Source organism: Cyrtonyx montezumae, unplaced genomic scaffold (genome assembly GCF_038088225.1).
Source record: "Cyrtonyx montezumae isolate F1298 unplaced genomic scaffold, pur_monq_1.0 scaffold_3, whole genome shotgun sequence".
Taxonomy (NCBI): Eukaryota; Metazoa; Chordata; class Aves; order Galliformes; family Odontophoridae; genus Cyrtonyx; species Cyrtonyx montezumae.
In genome coordinates this window covers 127,534,824-127,562,611 of record NW_027072034.1, presented here as the reverse complement: position 1 = coordinate 127,562,611, position 27,788 = coordinate 127,534,824, and the positions used below count along the sequence as shown (strand labels likewise).

Genomic DNA, 27,788 nt, shown 5'->3' with positions numbered 1-27,788 from the left:
ACTCTGGTTGCATTAAGTTTGAGGCATGGATGAGTGGAGTTTCCAGAGTAGCTAAGGGATTTGGAGGCACAACCCCAGCTGTTATTCAGGTTGATTCCCATGAGCTCTTTTGAACATCTCAAAGCAATGCAATGTTTTTAGCAACAAGGCACACACTCCAGTCTTGCTTACAAGAAAGGATTCCTTTCTCTTGTACCTTTCTTGAACACATCAACTTGTACATGTTTACTACATGTCAGCAATATGCCAGGCTAACTGGGTAATGTAAATTGAACCAGCCTCTCTGTTTTAGCAGCCTGTAACAATAAAGAGATTGTGAGAAAAAAAACTTATATGGGATCTCTCAAAGGAGACCCTTTGAGATAAGGTAACCCTCATCTGAAAAAAACAGGCACCTATCTACTTCTGTACTCTTTAGTACTCCTGTACTCCTGGTTTCTTTCTCTATTCTCATCCTGAATAGGAAGTATTACAGAACAAATCCAAATAAAATTAACATAGAGATTCAATGCAATTATTTATGGAATAAAATGGTTTGTTGTTATTTATTTATTTATTTATTTAACGGCTCTCTAGAGGTCTTGTTTGAACTTCATTTCAATTCCCCCAGTGACAGAATACTGTCTTTCCCTATGTCACGCACCAAGAAGTTAGATTTTTTTTTCCATTCCTGTTCAGACAGGAATGTTACAGTCCTGTAATGATAATCATCAGTGCTGAAGAAGATTTTGAATGTTCTCATGTTATAAATCTACGCTATTACTACTCTAAAGTTCCTCAAGACCCACTGTTGCCTGCAATAGTTACCAAGAATTACATAAAAGCTCATGTTTTCTTTTTTTTTTTTCTTTAAATGAGGATATTTTTTTAGGTATGGAACAAAATGGTCCTCGTTTTTTACATTACAGATAATACCAGCAGAGTTATACAAAGATGACAGAGGTTCTGTGAGTACTTATTTGAGACTACAAGTATTGGACTTGCTCTGAAATAGTATCACCAGGGAGCAGCCTCTGCCAGGAATCCCAGTGCTTTAAAAATGGTGCATGAATGGGTAAGTGGTTCCAATGAACCTTGTTTGCTAGTGATACAGGGTACATTTTAGCATACTTATTTTTGTATTTGATTCTTAGTGAAAATTACAGGGGCTGGTTTACTACATGCTATGCAGTATGCAAATCATATTCTTGAATATGAAGGTTATGTCCTTGTTACTTTTATTCCTGCAGCTGTAAGAGAAGCAGAACAAGATGTCATCAAAGGTCAGTAAGCATACAATGTCCCGCTCTGAGCCTTGGAAAATAGAAATTGTTCCTTGTTCCTCCTGCTAGCAGCTGGCTTAGAAAGTGCTGAGAAGTATACATTCCTAATAATTATCATGTAAGTTGGTATAAATTTATGTCTGACTAAAAGTACTACTATTACAAATACCTCAGGATTTAAATTTCAACCAAATAATGATCTAAACATTTTTAAAACGAGTACCATTTAAAATCAAAAAAGCAGAAGAAGAGTAAAGATGGGAAACAAGTGGCGTAAATAAAGCACATGACAGCAGGGCATGCCTTCAATTTTTACAGCCATGGCGTTGGAAAGATCTGCATAATTAATGCAATGACTGCAACTCCTGCCCATAAAAGTGCTGTAGCCTTCTGTACCACCATGCTTCATCATCATAAATTCTGGAATGATCACATTAATTTATGCAGCTTTTCCTAAATCATTGGCAATGTAAACTTTATAGCATTCTTCATCAGTACATCCTTTTCCTCCCAAATGCCATCCTAAAAGATTTATTGTTACCTTAAAAAAAAAACCTTGAATTACTAACAACAACAACAACAAAAAGGATCACTAAAATTAAGAGAATGTGCTATTCCTTTTTTATGAAAAGGACAGCAGTCAGTGCTACCTAGTTCTCACGAGTCTCCCACAAAGGGAAATTGGTAAGGTTTGCCAAGTCTTGTTGATAGGTGGTGGAAGGCTACAGGACCAGTCTTTCTCTATCATGGTCATTTGTAGCACATGTAGTCCAGGGTGGCTCTCTTAAGCTGGCTGTTATTGCAGTCACAAGTACAGGCAGAAGTCTAGCAACAACAGTAAGGAATTCCACATGGGCTGAAAAGCAAGCTCATAGACAGGGCAAGCAAGCCTGGATAGCCAGCCAGTTCATCTGAAGTTATCTCTGATTCAGGGTTGTTAAGGGAATCACTGCTTATAGTGAAGCATGGTCAGATTCTGCCCATCCAGTGACTGAGCTAGTTCCACATATCAGGCAGATGGAGAATAAACCACGCCATAATAAAGCCTTATTCTAAAATGTCCTAGCTAGAGAGTCGTTTAATCATTGCAGACTCACCTTCAGAACCTTCTGACTTCAGGAACATTTGAGGTGGGCTGCAGTGCTTATGTGACTGTCTCATTTTAATCTTATGTCATTGGCCTTGCTTGGAGCCATTGCGGGATAACAAATTGCAGTGTAAGGCTTCTCTGAATGAAAAGTATCTGAAAACTCCTACATAACTAACAGCTGTTTCCAAGATGTATAACGGTATTAAAATTACAAAAGGATTAACAGTCCTTTAATGTAGGCAACTGTTACAACAGAGCACAGGCTAAGAACTGTACTTTTGCATCCAGCATTATTTTATTATTCAAATCATAGCATTAGTGTGAAACTACTACCATTTCTCAAGTGAGGACATTTAAGAGCTGGACCTTACTGTTTTCATAGAATGGATGGACATGCTATCTCCCAATGACCTCAAAGGATGCATTAGAAGCTAACAAATGATTGTGGTAAATGGCCAATCAGATTAAAAAATGCACGAAAATGTGAAGTTATGCAAAAATATCTGCTTTACAAAATAAATAAGAACAAGCAAACAACAAAAAGCTCTGCAAGAATGCAAAACCTCAGTTCCTCTCTCAAATGCTTCCTCTTGCTTTCAATAGTGTCTGAGCTTGGCTGAAAGCTGCTGTTCTGCTCTGATTTTGTTATGGCCATAGGTACAGGACAGCAGCAGTGTGATGTGCAGAAGTTTAGCTTTTCCAGAGTGGATTTGTGAGCATTATTAAATGTACTGGATGATTACACAGCACCTTGCACTTCCTTTTTCTAAAGAAACTGGGCTGATGATGTGAGCTGATGTGATGCTGAAGGTCACAGGTTGACAAATAAGCCAAAAGGAGAGATGACTCTTACATGGAGCCTGGGAAACTGCTTTATACAGCCATGCTCTTGGCACACTGTATACTTCCCAATATACCTAGTGGAAAAGAGTGAAATGTATTCATTCTGGCTTGGGAATTTACTGACTCATGGGAAACTCATGCTTTGAATTCCAGACAGTTGGCCAGAGACAATTATTTAGTTTTCACTGTTATTTGTCACTCTTTCTCACGAAAATGATTGTACTTGATGTGGTGTAGATGATAACATCAGAACTACCAATGAGGTACAGTGGCAAGCTCTTCTCACTTTTGTAATATCATAGCTGAGCTTACCAGCAATCTCTTTTTGACTGTTAAGCTATGAATTTTATTCCCCAATGAAAATGGGAAGATTTGAAAAAGGAATTTGAAAATCACTTCAGTAACATCATGACAAACCATTGCAGGATTGACTGAAGAAATAAATTGCTTTGCATATTCCAGATGATATAGTTCAGCCATACGGCCTCTACTTATCTCACTTTAGCTTTGGCAAAATATTTTTATGCTGACTTTTCCCCACATCTAAAAGAAACACCAATTGCTCTCTTTTCTGCCTAATGTAAATTAATTAAAGTACTTTGTACCTTTCTTCTGTATCTTCCCCCTCCTCCACCCATTATTGCACATTTTGAGCAGTTGCTGTTACCACCTACAGGAGCTTTTGAAGTCCTTCTTTTTCATCCTCCGCCTCATCATTGTCCCACGCGGGCTGGTGGAGTAGAGGCTGCGAGGTAAGGTCCCCATGTTCAGGGAACTCAGGCTGTATGCACTCATGGAGGTAGGAGAGAAGGATGAAGACACCAAAGCTGCTGTAAGAAATCAAACACTTGGCAAACAGCACTCAGCCTTCACAGAAGAGCGCGGCACATGCCTGTAACTCATCAATGAATCAAACAGTGTGTATGATGCACAGGAATGGTTTGTGCATTTCTGATAACAAAAACATTAAACTGCATAGGTGACCCTGGACACAAGTACAGCTAGCGTACAATGAAAATACCTGCTGGAAGCTAACAAAGATACTGTAGATTCAGAAATTACATTCATTAGACACATCTTTCTTCAGAAGTATGCTGAATCAAAATTTTCAACACATATCTGTGAATTGATGCAGACTACTATGTCTAGATACACTGATGTTAGAATTGCCTTTTTGTAGTAGGTAACTTCTGACAAAAGATTTGTAAGCCATGCTTTGCATGCAAATACTGGATTTTATGTATACTACACAAATCTAACCGTCTACTCATATAGCAGAAGAGCAGGTTCATCGACAATTGTCAAGCCTTTTCCTGTCTACAGAGGCTGCCTTGCTACAGAAAAGAAAAGGCGTAAAATGTCAGAAATAACCTGAGCATGGCTATGAAAAAGTGTAGCATCCATAAAACTGGAAAGTTTTTAGTGCCTGAAATGAGAAAGCTATGAGTAAAAGAAGAGGGAAAGGAGGAAGAAGAAAAGGAGAGACTATGTCAGCAGGAAAAAGTGTGGAACATTACGAAGGCTTTTTTGAGGAGACGTTTTCTGGAATTTCAATGCTGGCATCCTGCAATGGTCAGGGTGGTAGGTGTTATAATGGTGGTAGGTGAGGAGACTGCTGTGGCTGTTGGTACACGAATCCCAGGTAAGTTGCCTGTTGCTTCTTTGAACCTTCACTGCCCACATGAAGGGATGATGGAAAATCAGAAAAAACAAAAGGACCAGAGAAGAAGGAAAGGTAACAGAATTACATAAATGAACAAAAAAGTCCAAAAATGAAAATGAATTTAAAATAAAAGGAATGAAATAATAATAACCTGGTCTTGTCTTCTTACCAGGAAGGTCTATCTTGGGGAACAAAAATAATTTATCTTCTCAAAATAAATACTTCTGATTGTTTGTTTGTTTTCTTGTATTAATTTTTTAAAGATTAGTAGGGAATCAATTTTGAATCTCCTCCTGGCTTAAGGGGTTAAGGCTGCAAATTTATTTAGAAAATACTAAGGGATCATATATGATCTCTAACTGGAGGCTAGTAATTCTCTACATTGAGAAATAATATCCGATACTATACATACACTACATGACAGTCATTTCAATTTACTGTACCATCGTTTTAATTTTGACAGCTTATATTGTTGACATTACGCTATTCTGTGTCAGAAACAAATTCCCTGGCCCAGCAGCATTCAAACGCTACCCTGAAGTCTCATTAAAAAAAGAAAATAAAAATCTAGAGCTCTTACTTATCATTTGGATGTGTAATTTTTTCTTTTAACTTAATCTTTTCTGGATAAAATTTGAGAAAATTTTTGATTGCTGATTCTAAGTATGGAGAGACCAGGATACACCAAAGATGAAGGCCATTATATAGCAAGAGGACAGGAAGTATTTCAGCTGATGCGTCAAATGTTAAAAGAAAATGACAGAAACCCTTCTTCATTAAATATAATCTGATCATCATTCAACTCGACGTAATTGCATTCTTGCTGAGCCACAGTGGAACACTATGACTGCAAACTGTTCACTGAACTTCTGTCTTAAAAAAAAGAACAGAAAAGAGAGACACACCCATATGGAGAAACCTAAGCTATTGCCTTCAGCTCATCAGCTGTATCACCTATAAGGCTGCAGGCACACGGCAACCCAATGCCAGACTTTAACAGTAGCCTGAAGTCTGTCAGTTTAGGTTAGAGCCACTCTGTGTCCATGTCTTGCTCCACGAGACAGCCAGGGGAAAATGGAAGCCGCTGCAGCAAGCAGAAGAAGAAAAGCTCTAGTTGTGTTTAACTTCATAAACAGGGCCCCACTCCATCCTCATGGCCCCATGGCTGGGGCACTGTGGGCCCTTGCATGATGTGGCCTAGTCCCAGATCGGGCTGCCCTGGGCCTGCATCCCTCCCTGAGGGCACCCCTTGTCCTCCCGGCGCTGCTCTGATACGTGCTTGGATTAATGTTTTAATATTTATTTTCCTCAACAGGTAACAAATGAGGTGAGGGTGTCCCTACAGGAAGGGAGGCATGAGAGGCCAGTGGCAGCCACCAGCCAGCCTGCCAATCTGAGTAGTTCACTCTCAAAGGCTTCAGAAAATCCCACACATCAAACAAGAAAAAATCCCAGAAACAGTAAAAGTAACAGTAGCCTGACGAGGCACTGTGTCTCTTACAGGCTTATTGAATCTTCTCAAGTAAAAATCTTTCTCCGATTATGCACAAAGGCAGCAAGATTTCTGGATTTAACTATGGCATAAAAATTAAAATCTGATAAGAACAACGTGGCCAGGTGGGTTTTCATTATTTTCAAGTTGCTGTGAGCCTTGTTTAATTAAAAAGACTGCTTCCAGCAGGAAGTCATCTGGTAGTCTTTGATTTTTTTCATGTTTTATTTTCATACCGAGAATAGAGATAAAAATGTCCTACAAAGCAGTCAGGTACACAAATTGAGTTTGCTCAGCTTGCAGAAGGATAATCCCAGCTCAACTAATATTCTGTAAAAGGAAATCCTATCGTGTGTAACAGTAGTAATTTACTAGTAATTTGAGCCATTCTAACCCAGGGTTGTATGCAGCCAACATAAAACTAATGGGGCAGCAAGAGAAATGAATATTAGCAGAATAGTGGAAAGGAAAAAAAAAAAAAAAAGAACACACACAAAAATCTGATCTTTTATAGTGTTCTCCATTTTATTTTAGGGCTAAAATTTCAATTTATTTTATATACTGACTTCCCTGCCCATTTTAAATTCCTAACATGTTCCCAGAAGTCCAATAACTGAGCTCAACAGATACAGCCTTAATGACTCAGCTTATCCCAGACACATAAAGGGAGCTTTACAAATTCTGCAACATCTAGGCCATACTACACCTGATGAAAGGTTGCTTCCAAAAGCATTCTTGCTTCCATAAAGCATGTTACCACCTGAATTTGTTGTGATATTGGAGTAGCACCACCTGGTGAGGGGCTGGAAAGGGCTGTAAAAATTCTAGTTGTGTGAGCTTACTTAAGAAAGCAATTTTATTACTGTAGGGAGATTTTTCCCCAAAAGATACACTTATGTCATTTTTGCAGATCCCCTTGATATGTTTTTTTAACAACCAGTTCACAAGTCTGGCATGGCAAGAACATTGCTTCATCAAGCATCCTCATTAGTTGAAGGCAACTAGCAGAGTAACAGTAGCACTTTATTTTAAATTTTCACTAAGAAGCAAACTGCTTCAGGAAATACAGTCATCTAAACAAATCTTTGGCCCTGGAACTCATCATCCCAAAAGAAACCCTCTTAAAATGTTTTTCAACCAGCCCAAAATTGAATGTGAGGTGTCTTCACTATAAAAAATTCTGCAGTTTGACTCCCTGCTTCCTCACAGGAGCCAAACTGAAAAGGGGAAAGAGGTGCGGTTAACTAAAGGAATAACATGGCATTGCAAGGGTTACTTTTTGTTTACCCTTGGTTTAGGGCAAACTAGAATCTCCTCAACAATAGCTCAATATTTACCACTATGACAAACTGACTAGAACATTGCTTTTCCAGGGGCAGCCTGGACAGTAGATAGATGTCCAAAAACATTTATCAACACTAAAATTCCTAGGCCTCAGAAATCTTGTGTTGGTCTAGAAAAGGTAGAGGCACAATATTAAAGGCTCAGAAATTGCTACCAGTTACTTATGCTCCAACACAGGTACCTATTCTCTGTGTATTTGATAACCCTTGTTAGTTCTTTGACATCCATTATCACGATATTTTACAGCGAATTTATGAATACTGTGAATTATCCACTTTCTCAAAATTAGTTAGAAGACAAGACAGGTAGCCCCCATTTTCAATCTTCAAACACCAGGACATCTTATAGATATTCAATTTGAAAATGGAAAGCTATTCTCTTTAAGTGTGTTGTTATGAAATAAGTAACACGGTGAAAAAGGGCTGGGATCTAGGGAACTGCTCCCAAACAAACCTTCTTCATAAGCACTGCCAATGCACCCATGAAGCAATCTCAGAAGTATTTTTAAAAGATGATGGCAATAACTAATAATGCCATAAGCAAGAGAAAATAATTATTTTTGAAGCATTTTAAGGGAGAAAAAATTCTCTTACTGAAGAGGTTATAATAGATGATGAATTCAATACGCTGAAAAGAAGTTATTCAGTGTCCCTCCCTTCCTTCTCTAACTTGAACAATCAACTCAGAGAATTATCTACTGGTGCATCTGGTTATCCCCCCAGCGATTACAACAGTAATGTCAACAGGTGTCTGTATGTACATTTACAAGCGTGCACAACCATTTATCAGTAAAACGTTTCCTTTTCTATCTGTAGGAATCTCAGAGGATAAATTAAGACTGGGAAAACACATAGCTGCTCAGAAAACAGCAGAAGCATAACCTGGGGAGCTGAAGCAACATCTACAAACACGACTGCCATCACAGCTTTCTTGGCCATACAGCAAGTGTAGCAAAGTAAAAGACAGGAAAATAAAGTGGAATTAGATGTTACAGATCCTCTTACCGTGCTCTGGGCCTTTCAGTGCTAGCCGTGTCTGGTGGTGAGGAAGGATTTCAAGTTTCACATTATCCGCTGCATTAGCAAGAAACTGCGTTGCTTCCGCCAGCGTACAGTACTCCATGCTGGTGCCATCAATGGAAAGAATATGGTCTCCTACATGTAATGCACCACATCTATATAAAAGGGGAAAAAACTCAGTATGATCAGGTATGCTCTCTGCTGAGAAATGAGTTTTACTGCCTTCAAACTGGTCATGACAATTATGAGCGTGTTCTTTCTTTTTCGAGAGAGATTTGTGTTTTGCAGGCATTGTCACTGGTGAGACTTTATATCTATTAGTACAAACCTTAAAAACAATTCAGTTAATACAGCATATGCCAAGACGTCACTCACAGAACTGCAATGGGGTAGCTGACTACTAAAATATATGCAAATGGCAGCAGAATAAATGAGAAGAACTTAAGGAGACTCAAATAACTTGGTCACATATCCCTCACACAAGCGCCCAGTTCATCATTTTTTGAGTTATAGTTCAAACATTTATTAGTACAAAAGCTGTAAATGATGATGAAATTATGAAGTAGTCAAACAAATAATGAAACCAGGGCTAGCATGGTGACTTAAGGAGTCGGGTAGGGAGGGGGCTATCTGCTAAATCTTGCTGCACTCAAGAGACTGGCTACTGGATGAGTTGAGAAATGCAAACACAGCAGTCAGCATCCCGACGTACCAGTCAAGTGGACAGCTCCTTTAATTGGTTACCCCCTGTGAAATGGGAAAAAACAGAGGGAGAAAATTAAAGCATCCTGCACCATTGAACTGGAGAACACCCCTGGATCAATGGCCGTCACTCTCAAAGTTTCTACTGTAGGGAAAAGCCCACAGAGGAGCTGTAGACTCACTGCTACAAGTGGGTGCTACCCAAAGCACCATTGTTAAAAGGTGTTTCAAGGTAGGGTGACTGGGAACATGCAGGAGGAATTTGCAGCTGAAACCTAATATTTAGGGAATTTTTAGATAGAGATATGTATATAGAAACATACTGTATATGTAAACACACACACACACACGCATACACACACTGATAAATATCCCATAGCAATGCTCAGTTTCAGACCACAAGGGGAAAATAGCTGTATTTTTTCCCTCAATTTTACATACTATCTGAGCTTAATATAGAAGAATGGAGTTTAAATGAAGTTGAAAAATTACTGCAAAATAACTTTGAAATACAGAAGCCAGTCTTCCTAATACCTCAGTTGTTTTCTAAAACGTTAATAAGAAAATCCAGACATAAGAAGTTCCATTTCACTGTAACAAGAATAAATGGTATATTTCAAAAGAACACTTCAAGGTTGCAAAGCCTCAAAATTTACTTCCCTTGACAGCTGTTCCATATTGCGAACTTACAAATTCCAGTGGTGTACTTTTTTTTAAATATTAATTTCTGCTGCAGTATTACATTTAAGTTAGAACAGACCTCTAAGCTTCTGCGTTGTGTAGAGCAATCAATAGCCATGTATTACATTGGGTCTGGCTTATGTCACTGAGGACTATGTGAACAAGCTAAAGTAAATGGTGCCCTGGAATTCTTAAACTCTGCAGTATGAAACAATGATCTGACAAAGTGCTAATTTTAAGACCTAGCAACCCTGATAGCATATGGCTCAGCCAAATCCATCTAAATAAGGACAAGTTTCTTCAAAAAAAACCCAAGAAAAGCAAAAATAGGAAAAAAAAAAAGAAGTAAAGAATGTATAGTATCAGCTCTGTGTCACACTCACCTGTCTGCAATACTTGCAGATTTGATTTTGTCTATGACAATGACCTGCTTGTTGCAGCACATCGAAGTGGACAGTGCAACCCCAAGAGCAGCACCAGGAGTTTTGGCAACTTCCACAAGCAATGGTCCAGACGCTGTTGAAACTGAATCTGTTAAAAGTAGACAACAAAACCTCAGTACAATACCAATATAGTATTTATGCCATTTTATTTTTATTTTTCTCCAAATAAAATTTCCATCTATTCTATTTCCCCAATAAGAAAACATGACGTGTAAAGTAATTCTGAAATGTCTCCTAACATGGGGGACATCAAGGACTTTCACAGAATAAAGTACTGCTTTCCAACAGGTCTCAAATAGTAGATGACCAAACAGTGAAAGAAGAAAGCAGAAAAAACAGACAGCAGTAGTGAAGACTAATGACTGCACTGAAGAACTATACCCAAGAGAGACAAGAATTGGATGGAGCCAAGGAAGAAAACAGCAGGCTGCTTCGTAAATACCACAATAAGGCAGTCAATGATAGGGATGAAGCACATTCTGGAGACCGTCTGAGAATATTTACCAGTTGATACCCATCTATCAACAAAGGACCTTAGTTACGATACAGTAAGTGAAGGGGCCCCGTAAGAACATAAAAAGACTGAGGAGAAACAGTATCAGAAGACTTAGGAGATACTTAACAATCAGAATAAAAGAAAATGTATAAGAAGAGACATGTTGGAGTAAACCTACCAAATGAACTACTACACAGCATTAGAGATTCATATACACAGGATACAGAAGCCTGCTGTAAGAATACATTGAAAATGTACAGCTGTGACATCCCTCAGAAGCTGTAAAAAAGCTGCACCTGGAGCATGGAAAAGATAGGGATCTAGGGATTTCATGCAGTCTTGAACCTGAAAAATTAGTCCAAAAATGTCATTATGCCACTGAAGAGGAAAACTCTGAAGCTCTATATATTGCTGTACAAATGTAACAAGCCATATATGATGATACAACAAACAGAATGAGAACTTTAACTTAAAAAGTCATGTGAGGTGTTCTTCCTAGTACTAATGTAGGTAAACTGGAAACAGACATGATGAGACAAACGTGCTTGGATGGAATAATATACAATACCAATAAAGCATCATTTGGGGGTCGGCCTCTTCTCTTCTGTAACTAGTGAGAGGACTAGAGGGAACTGTGCCAGGGGAGATTCAGGATGGACATTAGGAAATACTTCTCTTGGAGAAGAGTGGTCAGGCACTGGAGTGGGCTGCCCAGGGAGGTGGTGGAGTCACCAACACTGGGGCTATTCAAAGAATATTTAGACGTTGTGTTGAGGAACATGGTTTAATGAGAACTGTTGATGATAGGTGGATGGTTGGACTGGATGACCTTGTAGGTCTTTTCCAGGCTTGGTGATTCGATGTTGCTAAGAATTATAAAGCCCACTTTTCCCCAACTTCAGACAATTTTTTACAATCCTCTCAACTTTTTTTTTTTCCAGTAAGAAATTTGAGAAGTAAAAAGAGAGATTCAGTATTTTTGAAAGTACACATTAATTCTGACCTATTTATATTTAAGCCCAGCTGAGACTGATTTCTTAAAGGCTGAACTTCCATAGACACCACCAAAATAAGATTCTCTATAAATCTGAACCAAACCTTAAATTATGATCCCAAAAGAGAGTCCACCCAGAAGCATTACTGTCTGGTGCTTCAGGCACTAATAGATTTAATGCTGGGTGAACGGCCCTTAGCAGTTACATGTCTTTCTCTGGTAACTAATGGAGGAACATTTATGACAATCAAGCCCATGTCTTAGACGCTTTGATTAAGTGCCTAAGCTAGGCAGTGTGCAAAGTCTTACATAGAGCCAAATAAGCATGTGCAGTAGAGCAGAATTTAAGAATTCCCAATTCCTGTGCTGAGGAAGAGTATTTTTTCTTGAATATTTCAGTGTTTTCTGAAACTACACACAACCTCATATTTACAAACATATGGGAAGAGGTCGTGAAGGATGCTTGTCATGAGCATTGTGACAAAGGTTTGAATTCAGGTGGATCCAGGAAATGATAAAGCCCAAGTCATTATTGCTCATCACAGGTCCGTTCTGTAGCGATTGCCTCGAGGAAAAGAAGGGAAGCTATATATTCAAATGTAATTTGCCAAGAATTAATAAATCTTTCAAGATGTTGCTACAGAATTATTTGAGAAATGCACGATCAGCTTATGCCCCACCATTATTTCCCAGGTGCCTGTTAAAATGCACTGGGAAGGCAAACCAAGAACGACAGGATGAATAAATAAGATAACTACATTATAGGAACCAGAAGAGAAGAAGTGGAGTGTGTCTAACTGTGGATAATAAACACAAGGAAGAGAAATCAGAGGGCAATAATCAAGCACACATTCCCTGACAGAGAGGGATTAGTTCATCACGTTGAAGTAAAGCATGGGTATGAAAAATGAATGATACAAGTATAAATTATTCATGTGTGAGGATGTTTCAGTCATTAAGATATTTACACCATGACTGAAGCACTTACAGACTACGTTGATTTATTGGCTATGTAATTATATAAGATATACTGATGAATGTTTGCATGAAAAATGCCCCAGATTTTTGATTTTGTTAATAATTTTTCTCACCTTTGAGCACTGCATCTCAATCAGTACACGAGGCATGATTAAAACCTCCCATAGGTAGCAGCATTGCTTTCTGCATGCTAATACATTTCTTCCGTTAGCAAGCAGGACATCTTTTTTATTTGCTGCCTTTAATCACTGGCAGCAAGGGTTTCTTACAGGGTATAAATATGCTATATGGTAAGTTTTGTATAAAATAAGTGTGACAACCTTTGCTCACCTCAAACAATAACCACAAATCATTCTGATGGTTAAAAATAAATTATTTTGTTAGTTCAATTTCCAATGGAAAGGAAGCACACCTGGCCACTTTACATATCTTTGTTTATATACTCAAAAATGTATGCATCTACTAACACTCACTATGAGGATATTCATGGCTTAATTGCTGAAGCCAGTTCAACAGCTGGGGGATGCTGGAGGACAGAAAACCACTTTAGGACTCCCACAGTGGGGCAGGCCAAAAAAAGAGCTTTGGCAACAGAGAATCTACTTTTGTGCTTACAAAATGTCCTAAAATAGGAAAAGGCTTCAGTGATAGCTTGCAATCAAAAATGACACTAAATCCACAGGAAATCAAACTCTGTCATTCTATTATGCTCTTCTTTTTTTCTTTTTTTTTTTCCTACAAAGCCCTCTTGTACTTCAAGGAGGGGAGAACTGACGTACAGAGAGTGTGCTCTTGTAGGAACACTGAGTCCTGTTGCTACTGTCTGCGTTACATGTTTCTCTAACTGAAAAGTTCCTTGTGCTATCTTATTTTTTTTCAGAAGTCACTCCGAAATAACAAATAAATTTTGGAGTGGTTTTAAAGAGACAGGCAAGGTAGTATGTCACAACAGACTTCGACCTTAAAGAGCTAGCTGAACCAGATGAACCACACATCTTCGCAAGACTGCTACTGATCTTGCCTGGATGCTGCTGTATCTTTTATCAATAACATAAGTGAGAAAAAGTGGATGCCTTACTATCTCACACTAATTCCCCTCTTGCTGAGCTTCCTTCCTATGACATGTCCACGGGTGAACAATTTTTCCACCTTTAAGCTGAATATAGCAGGTCCATGAAGCATTCTCTGTTGTGATTCTCTGATTGAAAGCAGTAAATATTCGTGTCATATATATGTTTGTATACAGCAAGTCTGCACTGGTTCGTATCAGTAAATAAATGAACATTTCCTCAAACATTCAGACTCTCCCCTTGCAATGTTTTGATGTTTTTGTAGTAATGCATTAGAGATCTAAATTTATCCCACTTCTGTCACAAGATAAGCCACTACTTCATAGAAATAATTTTTCTTGATCTAAAAACTGTTCTCTCCTTTCCCTCAAATCTTTTTTCATTACCTTTGTACAGAATTTTTGCAACCCACAGAAAGCAAATGGAGTAATATTTCCAGATATGGCTTAATGTTTCAGGTGCCAGACAAACCATAGGTTTACGATCAGGAAAGGCTGAAATATTTGCCATTCCTTTGGAAAACTACAGAGCTGAAATGTAAAAATCGAAGTCAATACATTTTTAACAGGGCACTTAAAGTCCATGGCTAGTTGTACAATTTAAGCCTGGGTAACCAGGCAGAATTTCTAACAGGCTGGATGAGATTTGTTTCTAAGACCTGTGGCTATAGTAGCGACACTTTCCATTGAGACTATTCTGCAAAGCCCTTTACAGCACTCCTCAATTGAAGATGAAGCAGTGTGAAAGCACTCAGGGAAGCTACATGCATTCACATCCATTTTTCTTCATTAACCTACAAACTATTCATTACTGTCAACCAGATCTTAAACACTTAATGAAACCTGTCATCTTTCATGTGGTTTGCTTTTTGTATTCTTAAGGACTACTTTTTTTAAAATGCACACCAGCTCAGAAAGAGCATTCTTTCTGTCCATTAAAATGTTCTCTCTGTAAGACTGAAAGCTGTCCAAACTCATAATAGTCCAGTGGCATCATCATATCCTATCTATCATATCCCATCTGTGACAGTAACACTCGTAATAGTCTGTCATACCGTGACCCTGCTACATCCCTTCTCATGCTTTCCTGAGGTTACCCCAGTGGGAGGTGGATGACCTTCTCCAACTGTCTGCTTTTTCCATGGCTTCAAGCAAAATAGGAACCAAACCCATCGAGACCAGAAGTGGCTACTTCTTCATAGTGCATAAGTTTTGCTGGGAGTTGTGAAGCTTTCCTCCACCTCTGTCTTCCCTCCACAATTCTCTCCACTGGTACCTTTTCTTTCAAGTTTATTGTTCACTTGGTCCCAGAAAGAGATTTTAAAAAGGCCAATTCTGGTACAGTTCTTCATTACTTGTGTGATGTACCAAGCCACACCACACCAGTCACATGCTAAAATACACCTTAGGCTATCTTGCTAGCATTTTTACTTTTCTTCATAGGGGCATTTTCACTTGCTCATGCTTAACATCAGCTAGATGGTTACCTAAATCTCCCTTGCACACATGCAGCTGATTGATGTTTATTTACATACTAACATTTTGGAGGTGGAAGACTGCTTATTGATGTCATCCCTTTTCCTTATATTTGAAAGATAATTCCATCACAATAAATTTGTAATATCCTTTTTGCAAAAAGGAATACAGATTACAGATTTTTTAAAATGGTAATAGAGAGGGGGATCACGGGTCAGTGATTACAAAAGAGAAAGTAGTACCAAGGAAGAGAGGTAGGAATAAACTGAAGGTCTGTATGTGTCTGAAGGTCACAGGAGGAACTTTCAAGATGCCCTTTGACGGGGTAGGCCAATAATCGCTCATTCAGAGCAATATTATAATATCATAAGTAAACCACACACAGTATTGAAGCACACACACATGGTACGGATGCACAGTCCTGGCTTCAGAGTTCATAATATTTGCAGCCTGGCTTTGTTCATGCTTCATTTAGAGGAGTAACCTTTTTGCATCTCAGATATTATGGGGAACCAGAATCAGTGCCAGTTAGCAAGCTCTGATAATGATGGCTGAAAAGCTCAAAGTCATTGACAGCGTTTCTAATTCTCCCTGGAGGGACAGAATACAGAAAATATTAATAAGCTTAATGACATGAGAGACTTTACCCTAAAATATGTTTTGGAAGAGAGTAAGCCGGCATTATGCATTGCCAGCAACATTCAAGGAGCGAGAGTGGTAGTTTCTTAAATAATAAAACAACTGTTTAAAAATTAAATACTGTTCTTGTTCAAAGGGTCAGTGACAAGTCTCCAAGGCCTGACTTACAGTATACTATAACATATGTGGACTCCTATTCTTCCATTGCCTATGGAGCACCTCCATTTTTCAGGCTGGCCATACTGTGAGCAATAGTTGTTCTCATTTTATCTGGCTCAGAAGGAATGGGGGGGTTAGAAGGGCAAGAACAGTAAAAATAAATAAATAAATAAATAGTAATGTCTTTTTCTTTATTGCTGATAACAGCATGGCACTGGAAGTGCTGGGCTACTAATTGGAAGAAAGCTCAGAGTTCATAGAGAAAGATGAAACTGCTGTTAAAAAAGAAAAAAGCTTCCAATGGCATTTTACATCCTCTCACTTTTAGAATAATCAGCTCTTAAAAGTAAGAAATGGGAATAATTTCAAGAGGATGCTAGCAGAATGAGTGACAATGAAATCAGTGGGACCTCTAAGCCTCCAAATGGAAAATGGAGACATTACAGTCTCTAAATGAACGCATTGTCTATCTCCTCCGCTATACACGAGCAATTTCATATTCTTGTCAACTGACTGGCCCAATTTTTTCATTTTCCTCTTCTCACCTAATTCCTGCAGCTCATTTATCTGCCTCTAATGCACTCATGCTATGCAGATCAAAAGCTTAGGAGCTGCCTTTACCTAATTTCATACTTTGCAACCTTAACCCCATATGCTTTCTCAGCTCAGAACTGCCTACCAACCACTGAAGAACTACCTCTGCCTTCGAAGTGCTCATAACAGTTTGGGTGGGGATCTTCTCATAATCCACATGTGCACTTTTCTTCTCGGATTTTCTCTCGTGATGTTCAGACCCCAAGGCCTGCCTAAACTCTTTTTGCTTAAAAGACTTTTCCTCAATGCTTGAGGCACTCTTTCTTCCTACTAATGCTGTCTCATGCTCTTTCATTTTCTACTAAACCTCTCCTCCACTCAAAAGTTGTATTGAATCAGGTTCTCCTCACTTATCTCCATCTTTCTTTTTACTTGCACTGTCAATCTAAAACCTGATCTACCTACTACTGAACTTAACCCTACTGAACTTGAGGGGAAATGGCTGATGAAGCCCGCGCAGGTGATCCCGGATCTGCCCTTCTGAGGTCAGCCTGAGTGCATTCCAACAAAGTCTGGGCTCTGCCACTTCTTTCCTTTGTTACCTGAAAAATGACTGCTTCATAATAAATTCAGGTGGCACTGAAAAGAACTCCTGAAAACTCAAATCTCCATCCTCCAGTGGCAGCACAAGGATTCAGAGCTTGGGAGTATATAAACACAGTTTGACAGCTAGTTTGGCAACTTGGCCTCAGACATCCAATTTCTATGGAAAGATGGCTCCTGAAAACTGCCTCAAAACAGCATGACTGATTGTAAAATGCCTGCAGAAGTCAGCTGTAACAGACTTCTGCCTGCATTTCATTCCAGGAGCGGAACTTTGGAACAGAAACTTTTTAAACTCATCTCCCAGTATAGGACAGACCCTAAGAACAATGCAAATAATATGTTAACTTCTCTGCAGAGGTCCTGTGATACACGGTTTCACCCACTGCACAATGCATAGATACACAGATACATACATACACATGTACAAAAAGAGCTTCTTACGCTTAGTTTTTCTTGCAGGTAAGGCAGGCATCTACAATAAAGAACTTGGATTTTTTCAAAACACTTCAGTTCTTGTATGATTCTGTACCTGACTAATTATAACAAGTAGAACAAGTAAGAAACACATAACTAGCATCTCTGCCTGCAAACTGAGATATAGCTGTTGTGTCAACATTTACATCTGCTACCCATGAAAGTGTGCTTGTAATACACTACTATGAAGTGCTGCAGTAATCAACAATTATGACTATTTGCCATAATGACCCTAAGTTTCCATCTAATGCTAATAATTAGTAAAAATTAGAGAAGGGCTGGATTATCTTCAGAGGCCTGCAGAGCATAAGGACGCTCACTATCAGCACTTGACAGATGGCATCAAACGCTGCAAACAACCAAACTTCATGCCAAGATGACAGAATTCCTATCTGGTCAGGGATTCATATGATAATGATGTATCAGACAACCCTAGATGCTTCTGAGCAAAGGTGTGCCCTGGAGAATTTGGACATCTTGATAAAAGGGCTGATGCACACATGATGCAGACAAGGCAAACAAGGACATGCCAACATCACACAGTGCAATGCTGTAGTAGTGAGTTCCCTTTGCAGGCCCCAAATCCCTGTCCACATGAGCAAGGGACAGGACTGTGACAGCACCGTGACAGCACCTTCTGCTTCTCAGCAGGTAGCTGAGCCATGTGCTCTCTCATATAGCTGGGCTGCCTGGTGCACTCAACGTGCACAGCACTTTACTCAAGGTCCTCTGTTCTGAGCCATCCTGCCTCATACATTCATCATTGCTTTGCAATTGTTAGCCCCATCTACACATATAATAAGCACTGTCTCTGATGTGCAAAACTATCTTTGGGTGTACTTCTGCTAAAATTAAACTGCTTGGTTCAATAGGCAGGAGGTTTCAGACTTGTCTAAAGATCTGTAAGGTCTGTTCAATGAGTAAAGGAAAAAAAACAAACAAAACAAAAAACTCACACACCAATAAACAAAATTAAAACACCTCAAGTGATATTCTATATTGTTTTCCCAAGGAGAGAATAAGAATTTCTGGTGCTACAAGTAAGCACCACCAGTACAATTTTCCCCCCAAACTTTTATTTGTTTTCAATAGCCTGTACTTTAGTATAGCTCTCATAAATAATTGCTGCATTGGCACAACTGCTTTATAAAATGCTGTCATGCAGAAGGATGGGGCTGAGATCTGACCTTGATATCAACTCACCAAGGAGCAGAGTGAGAGCTTTACAGCTCTCTGGAGTTGCCAGAAAGTGCATAGAGTATTTTGTCATTTGATGCCAGCCACTCACGACATGAAAATTTGGCAGAATGAGACAGAAAACAATTTTATTAACTGCTCTCTTTCTACTTTAGTATCAGCTGAGCAGCAGTTCAGCAGAAGAGTTAAACAAAACAACAAAAACAAAGAAAAAGGAATTTAGGTAATTCACCTTCAAACCCCAAACAGAAGCCATAGTTCTGATTCTGAACATAAGGTCATTGATCCTAAATTGCAAAAATAATCCAGGACTGCCCACCTGCTGCCTGCTAACTTACAATTTTTCCCTCCCCAGCACTTATTCTGAGTAATACAGAAACAGGAATACACATATATGTAAAGTGGAAAAAAGGAGGTCAGAGTTCTGCTCTCTGCAGCATGTATTCCTTGCAAAAAAAACCCACCCAACCAACCCAAACCACTTCCCCATATCTCTTTTCTCAAAATCCCAGGCAAACAATGACTTCCAGAAACCCAAGCACCCAATTAACTGGTGAAATCCCAGCAATAAGACACATATTCCTTCCTCTGCCCCCTCCCCATGTAGGCTCCCAGCTTGCTGCAGGGCCACCCTTGATAAGGCCCTTCCTCTTTCCAACCACTGAAAAGCCACCCCAATTTACCTCAGCTGTAAAGCCCTCAAAAAATGAGAGGCCACAGTGCTCAAGGAAGGCTCTTCTGCTCAACACTGCTGAGCTGACCCTATCAGAAATACTGTGCCTATGCAAATGGTGAAAAAAATAAATCCAAAACATACACGAACAAGTTAGAAGCTGATTAAAATAAGTGAAACATAAATTATTATAGAAAGGAGTGCATATAAAAAAAGAACAAAGGACAGAACCATCTACTTACAAACAGAATAACATTAAAAGGAAAATATTACAGTCACCATGTGGGCATAGAGCACTTCAAATTTAATGAACCCCAGAATGAATATTGCTTGGATGAACTTGCTTTTACCTCCCTTCTTTAATTACATAATCACATATTTTTCCCTCTTCAGAGGCCTGATGTAGAAGGTAGACAGTGACTATTTCATTAGCAGCAACACTTTTTTGTTTTATGCTCATGCCTTACTTACTCAATACTCTTCTCATCCTTGCCTGAGCATGTGGGGAAGGGAAGCTACTGGATGGTGCAGCATCACAACACAGGTTTATTCATGATTTTATCTCATTACCACCCTTCAGCTCATAAACACATTATTTTCCCAACTGTATAGATAAACAAATGAAGATTAAATAGATGAAGGTCAAAAGCATCTGTTAGTCTGGAGAGACCAATCTGAGACATCTACACTGGGATTCACTGCACCAAAACACAAGCATATGCAAAACAGACCTGAGATAGCTCCACCTGAGGGATAAACACCCTCTTCAATCATTGGAGAGAATCTGGCATTTTAAAAGTGCTTCGTCTGACCTACTTCAGGCACCTACATCAGGATGAAACAAGCTAATCTTCAGAATGTTTCTCAGCTGCCTTGGTACCACACAAGTGTCCAGAGAAGAAAAAACATATGCAATAATTTCAACTAAAAACAGTACTGTAATAGATATGCTCTGCAGCATCTGAGTAAGGTTGCATAGGCATCTTTAACTCTTTCCCATCCCCGAAGAGCTGAGCTGAAAGAAATTTCACAAAGACAAGGAAAACCATGCCCCAATATACACAAAATCTTTTGAGAAAGTCTTCACAAAATGCTGCTTCTCCTGAGCACATTGAGCTGTACTCCTTCAAAGACATCCAAATATAGCTAAATCTGAGTGGATAGACTTTCACTCGGATAAGCAGAAGAAGAGACTTTTCTGGAAAGGGCTTTCTTTCCCTCTACCACTGCTTACAAAAGTGCAGGTCTGTATTCCAGTGCTTCAAAAAGGCTCAACTTCACTAAGAAAAGATTCTCCAACATTCTAATCAGAGGCAAAAGAACTCCCTGTAAACTCATTCCTGGAAATGGCAGAAAAAATTTGCCTGAAAATGATAAAAAGAGTAATTCAGACCTAGACAGCTGGGAGAAGTTGGGAGGGGTCTGGAAGAAAAAACCATGGCATAAAATACTGAACACAGTTGTTAAAAATCAGGAGGTTTAACTGTGAGGTGGTTTCCTGAAGTCTAAAGCAAATACTTCCTACTGCTGTGGGTTTCATAAAGAAGCACAGAAAGGACATGTCCTTTCTGTTTTGCTTTTCCTTTGCAGCTATTTTCTAGTTTAAACATAGCAGATGATACTTATCTCACATTCCCCATCCAACTAAAGAATAGCAGAACGTGTGGAATGAGACAGACCAGCAGCACCAATGCCTTCCTGTGATTTATAACACAGATCTTTAACATATGAAATCCGATCTGTTATGCAGCAAACAAAACACAAATGTAAAGAAATGCATGGTGGTTGTTAATCCAAGTGTTCCTCTCATAGGTTGTGGGATGGAAAGTTTTGTTGTGATCTTATCACAAAACCAGTAACAGCACACATGCACACTCGTTTCCATAATAATGCTGAAGTACCAGAAGAGGAAGATCTCTGTAAAGAGGGAAAGAGAAAACAGGCCTGGCATGTTCTCTTTTCATGAGCAGAAAGGAGAGGACTGAGTGGTACTTGAGTGCAATTAAACAGCATATGCAGCACTGTTATTAATCTGCCTAGAGTTAGCTCCTTACATAGGTCTTCTATACACTTCAGAGTTGAATTGGCTGCAGAATTCCTAAAGTGGATAGTCACATGCTGGTAGTGGAATAAAACACAGATTTTGTGGTCCAAGCAGTGCTGAAAGTAGAAGCCTTATGCTGTCAGGAGATGGTTTTGTTGGTATCAGCTGGGTATCTATTTGAGGAGAACTGGGGGGAGGGTGAAGAAGCACAGCTCTGTTGTTTATTTCCCTAATGGCAAAGCTCTTTAAATGTAGGACAAGAGATAGATTTTTCTCTTTTGGGTTCTATTTTAAATCCAAGCAGAAGTCACTGAGAGGCCTTCTACTGAGCCAAATGGGCTTGGACCATGCCTCGGTTAACCTCACAGAAGGCAGAAGGCAGCTCACCTATGGATCAGTACTGCTCTCATCTTGAGCGCCTCAGGGCAGCACTCTGCAGCACTGCAGTAGCTGGGGATTAGATCCAGCTTCATGTGCATGAAAAAGCTACTCAATTCAGAGGAGAGAATCAGCTAGCAGACTGGATTTATCAAAATAAAATGTAATTTAAGGACATTAAATACCTTAACTAAGACTTTTTTTTTAAGAGTATGTTAACTGTGATTAAGAACAGCAAATTAAGTTGTTGGTGGCCTCCCTGAGACAAAACATGGCTGAATAAATTGCAGTGATAGTTTTAGATTTTCTTTGCAGCTATTGGGATATTGTGCCAGAACCATATTAATGACAGCAGGGAAACCACAGTTTCAATGTGTTTGCAGTCCTGGACCTTTTTCTTTCTTTTTTCTTTTTTTTTTTCTTCTAAGCTGCTTGAGGCCTTCAGATTTCAATTAAAAACTTGGGCAGGATAACCTGAATCAGCAATAGCTTTTGGATACAAAATAAAGGATAAAGAAAAACCCAACAAGGAATTTTTATAAGAAAGGGTGTGGGGATTTTCTAAGCCACACGAAGTAAGCCCCGAAGTTCTTCCTCAAGGCAAATATACATCATCCTTTCACGCAAAAAAACTTTCAGGTTATATGCCAGAAAAAGAAGTGAAACCAACTCTGTAATTCAGAGTCAATATGGGCTACTTGTGCTTGTGTGCAGTGCGTGAAGAAAATGCCCCAGAAAGCCCTTTCTTCCTCATTATCATCCCTATCTTTGTTCCTCCACTCCCTGTCTCTTCTATCCTCAGAGACTCATTGCCTCTGATGCCCTACAGTCACTTCTGTCTATTGGCAAAGCCCTACTCTGCCTCCAGTTCCATGCAGGTAACCTGAGGATCTGGGTCACCGCCTGACTTGACTCATTACAGGAAAGACAGCTTCTTACTGGTGTGGGTTCAGGATGTCAAAATACAACTTTGTCTGGGAAGAAATGTCTGGAGGCACAAAAGAGGAAAGAAGCAGCCATCGCTTGCCACAGCTTTACCTGCAGCCCTGGGAAGCTGTCTTATCCTTCACTGCTCTCCTCAGGAGGGCTCGGCGCTTTTTTTGGCTGCAGTGAGCCATGACTTTTCTGATAGTGTCAGATCTCCAACTAAAGATGAAACTGGTGAATGATTTAGATAAGTACTTCTTCTAAAATCACTCCAAACTTCTCCTGCCTTAAGAAGCAAATGGGTCAGGTGCCTGCCTTTCGTTTATTCTGAATCCATGCTCACAGAAACATCGTTTCATTAACAATCCTCCAGCATCTAAGCTGCAATAACAACACGACCAGTCAATAACAGCTGCCAGAATATTCTGTCCAGTTTCCCTACTAATGAAAGCATGAGACTCACAGAAGATCAAACACCACTTGTCACTAACAAATCAATTAAAAAAACAACAAAAAAAAAAACAGAGAAATCCAATGATTTTTTTTTTTGGCTGAACACAGGCTAGCATATGGAATATTTTTTATTAACACTGCTTCCTCAAACTACTAAATATTGAGTTCACAGGCTGTGAAATGATCTCTTTAAATGAACTAAGCATGGTAAACATGTATTTAGAAAAAGATGCAAAACAAGGTTATTATGGGTTTTTAGAATTACTGTAGGGGAATGTGATTTGAATAGCAAATACACTGAGTATAACATTTCACTTATCATACAGCTGAGAAGCAGCCTTGGAAGTCTAATTCAGTGCAACAAAATCACTTTGTAAGAAATGCCACTGGTGCAATTATCTTTGAGTATCTTTGCTGATTTCAAGATAAGCCATTCAGCTTAGATGCTGATTTTTTTCCCTCTACCTTTCCAGCTCACAAGTCTCCTTATAGGATGAATCCTTGAGTGTTCAACCTCAAAGTATCTGCTTCGGATCTCATTCATACCAGGTCTGCGCCAGAATGCCATTAATTAAGACATTCAATATTTAGGCAAAATACCTAAAAATATTCATATTTTAAAATCCATCCTTTTTCAGCACAAGCGTTCTGTAAAATAAAGAATAAACTACGAACCTTAGTGCAAAGGGACAAAAATCTGTCCTACTGCATCTAGGTTCATAGGTTCACAGGAAATCTAAAGGATTCCAGGAAATGAATGAAGTGATTCTCAAGCTCTCTCCCCTTGACCAAAGCCATCAGCACAGTCATGTTGATGACCAAACATCAAGAGGGTGGACTAGGTTACTTCTGGATTATTTAAACACCTCCCACATGGAAAGTCCTGGGAGACATAGTGCTTTCCTCTCCCTGGAACACAGACTGGATGGGTTCCCTTGCTGCTGCTCCTGTTTCTTCACATACGGGCTTTTTTTAGACCCAGCTTCTAGGTTTACAGCCCAAGTACTCTCTAACATAAAGAAAGAGAATCTGTCCTATCTTTCTTAGTCTCTTGGATGACTGCAGTATCACTAAGCCAAGTCTAAGGTTGGATTTTTTAATTGGATTTTTTTCTGATTACCGAGTTACTCTTGCATTGAATTGCATAGTACATCCAGAAGATCCTTTAATCTCCAGGAAGCTTAATTACCATCCTTTTTGTAAAACTTTCACACCTGCACTCTGAATTTAAGTACTTCAGCTACTTGCCTTTTTTTTTTTAAAGCAGTACAAATCAGGTTACGTCATTATTCTGGTTAGATTGCTGTTGACCAGCATACTAAGTAACATAAAGCCAACTTTATGACAGACATCTACGCTTCCATCTGACCAGAGGTATGAGCCTGTAGCAGAGATGGTAATTCTTTCACACAACATTTCATGGCACAACTGGATAGCCCTCATGCAGGGTGGAAAGATCTGATCAATCTTTTTCCCATCATTAACTAAATGCGTAGTAAAAAGCTTTCTTTGCAACAAACCAGCAAGAAAAACACATATGAGGTTTATTGGCTCCTTCCCTCCACTTGCAGAGTAGATGGTGGAGATGACAGGTTATTACAGCCATCTCCTCCTCCTATTGCATGTTTCTAAATACTTACTAAAAGAAGCAGAGGCTGCTTCCTTTTGGGTGTTCTTACTCTTGAATTAACATCTACAGATTCAGACCACGTGCTCTGTGGGGAGACAGCATGACAGATTAGGAACGCTCTATTTTAATGATGCCTGTCACAAAATACATTAGGTATCTCAGACTGATTTTCTGAACTGTACTTTGTTCAGACTAACTGTATATAAGTGTGGGATTCACCTTCCCAGCAAGCCTTTGAAGACAAATTTGTCCATTGTCAGTAACCAGCAAGAAAATGTAGGAGTATTTTAATATAAAAAGTGGAACTTGGAAGAGAATGGCCCCCACATTCTTTCCTAGCTATTTATGACATTTGTATTTTCAGTTTTCAGTTAGAGAGACATCTCATTTCACCTCTCAAGTATTTTCTCCTGTTTGGAGCAATGTTTATTAAGCTGCTTTTAATGAGTCCATGGTTTCAAAAGCACTAGAGAGAAATGTTAATTGGAGCTGTTAGAGTCATTTGTAACTTATATAGTTCTACTAAACTCTATTTATTTCTCTTTAGGGATGACTGAGAAGTTTGTAAAGAAATAAATATCTTTTAAGATTTATTAAATACTTACAAAACATGATGACTCTCCCTTTATGTCTTTAATCGTCTAATAGGAACATGGCTATCAGATTGTAACAACAAATCATAACCAGTCACAGAAAAGAAAGTAAAAAAAAATATAATAGGACAAATATACTTGGGAATTATAGCTCTTCGTAACATTGCCTGACTTTTCTCATTAAATCATCTTTGTTTTAATTGCTTACAGCTTACAACCCAGCCATGGATTAAATGTTTGGTGTCATTTTTTTCTTATGATGCTTACCTCCCTCAGGCTGCATTTTCTTCTTTCCTAAGTTATTTCAGATGAAACAGGTTCGTCTGTGTCTGAGAGCATCATTGGAGAAAACTGTATTTAGTCATCCCACACAGAAAATTCTGTGGGCTTTGTACTGAAAATCCATGTTCCCCATGTGACTTAATTCCCTGACAGATCTGGCACTGGGAATCAAGAGGAAAAGAGGAGAAGGAGAGACTTGGACTTCTTGGGCAAGGAGGAGAGGAACTCGGGAAAAAAACTGATAGGAGAAGGTAACCAATCTGAAAAGCTGTAGTATAAGGAACTTGGGAACTAATTGCTAAAATACAAAGACACGAGAGAATGCGATAGGCATGAAAACTGGAAAAGGCCTTGATGGAAGGAAATCAGCAGTGTGAGAAAGAGAAATGTTTTGGGAAATTACTTAGGCCATACTTGGCAAAAGACAGATGAGAAAACTGGGCTGTAACAAGACAGAATAGTATGTTGGGGATTTAGGATTTTCTAGACCAAAATTTTCAAATTATTTCAGTAAGGAAAGGGAAATTGATGCAGCTGTTGAAAAAAAAAAAAAAGGCAGTAATGCAACTAGGAACCAAGATAAGAGCAAAAAAGACAAAAACTGTCACACCTGAATGAAATGGACAGCAAAGAGAGATCCTGAACCTTCATGCTTCCTTGCTGCCAGCAAACAACTTCTGAACCTGCTGATCTATCTCTCAAGTCTTTCCTGCCTGGTCTGCAGGAAATGCATATGTATGGTCCTGGACAGCTGGTTCTAGCTAATAGAAAGCAGACTGGGACTTAGAGGGTCTCATTCATTTGAGAAACTATTAGGATACAGATATAACACCACATTCCTTCTTGACTCCTTCCCCATAAAGAAACCTAAGAAACAGTAAGTAAAAGATACAACAATGCTATTAAGGATATAAGCTCACACAGATAACAGGAAACAACAAATTGACAGTTACTTAAGCAATACAGTGATGCAGTTCATTACATAAACATGTATGTGTATACTCTTGCAAGGACTAATTCCACACTTCTTTCACTACCCAGCAGTCCTCATGGTGAAATAAGTATTCTACCTGTAAGAAAAAACAGTCTAAGTTTTGAGGGAGCAAGCAGTGAATGAGATCAAAGGGAGTTAAGTAATGAGTAAAGAGTGAACTGTAAGAAAGGGAAGAAGGTCAAGCAACACTGAGAGAACTCAGTGGTGCTGCTTTAAAGTTGAAGACTTATGGCAATGATTTTCATGTTTCATTATCTGTAGTCAATGTCAGAATTTCTTGATCACACTAAGCACTGGAAAATAAAGAACTGAGTTTCAAAGCTGCAAGACCAAATTATGTCTTTGTTTGTTTGTTTGTTTAAACAGTAGTAGCTATTTAACTTAGGTTAAATTGGATCCATTTATCTCATAAGGCCTTAAAAATGGTAATATTTTTCTTCTGAACAGAGTAGATGAAAGCATGTTAAGCAAGTAGGAACTGCTGCCTGACCAGCACCTATCAGTTCACTTTTAGGCATTATGTAGCAGCCTGAGATGATGAATTAAAAGGAATAACCCACTCACTGTTGTGAAAAAGCAGTCCGGAGAGTCAGAAAACACAATAGCAGAAAAAATCACAAGACTCAGATTTCTCCAAAGAAAAAAAAACTCTT

The 27,788-nt window shown here is 39.0% G+C and overlaps 1 protein-coding gene across 2 annotated transcripts in view; it reads right to left on the bottom strand.

Annotated features, from left to right (window-relative positions):
* The window catches only part of GRIP1 (glutamate receptor interacting protein 1), a 199,836-nt gene that overhangs the window by 30,510 nt on the left and 141,538 nt on the right, over positions 1–27,788 (bottom strand). Inside the window, exons 8-10 of one of the 2 annotated variants that reach the window (XM_065743300.1) lie at positions 10,480–10,627; positions 8,699–8,868; positions 3,870–4,025 (exon numbers count right to left, since the gene is read on the bottom strand). In XM_065743300.1, the coding sequence (XP_065599372.1) occupies positions 3,870–4,025; positions 8,699–8,868; positions 10,480–10,627 (474 nt within the window). The remainder of the gene's footprint in view (positions 1–3,869; positions 4,026–8,698; positions 8,869–10,479; positions 10,628–27,788) is intronic. The other variant, XM_065743301.1, reaches the window with a different exon arrangement.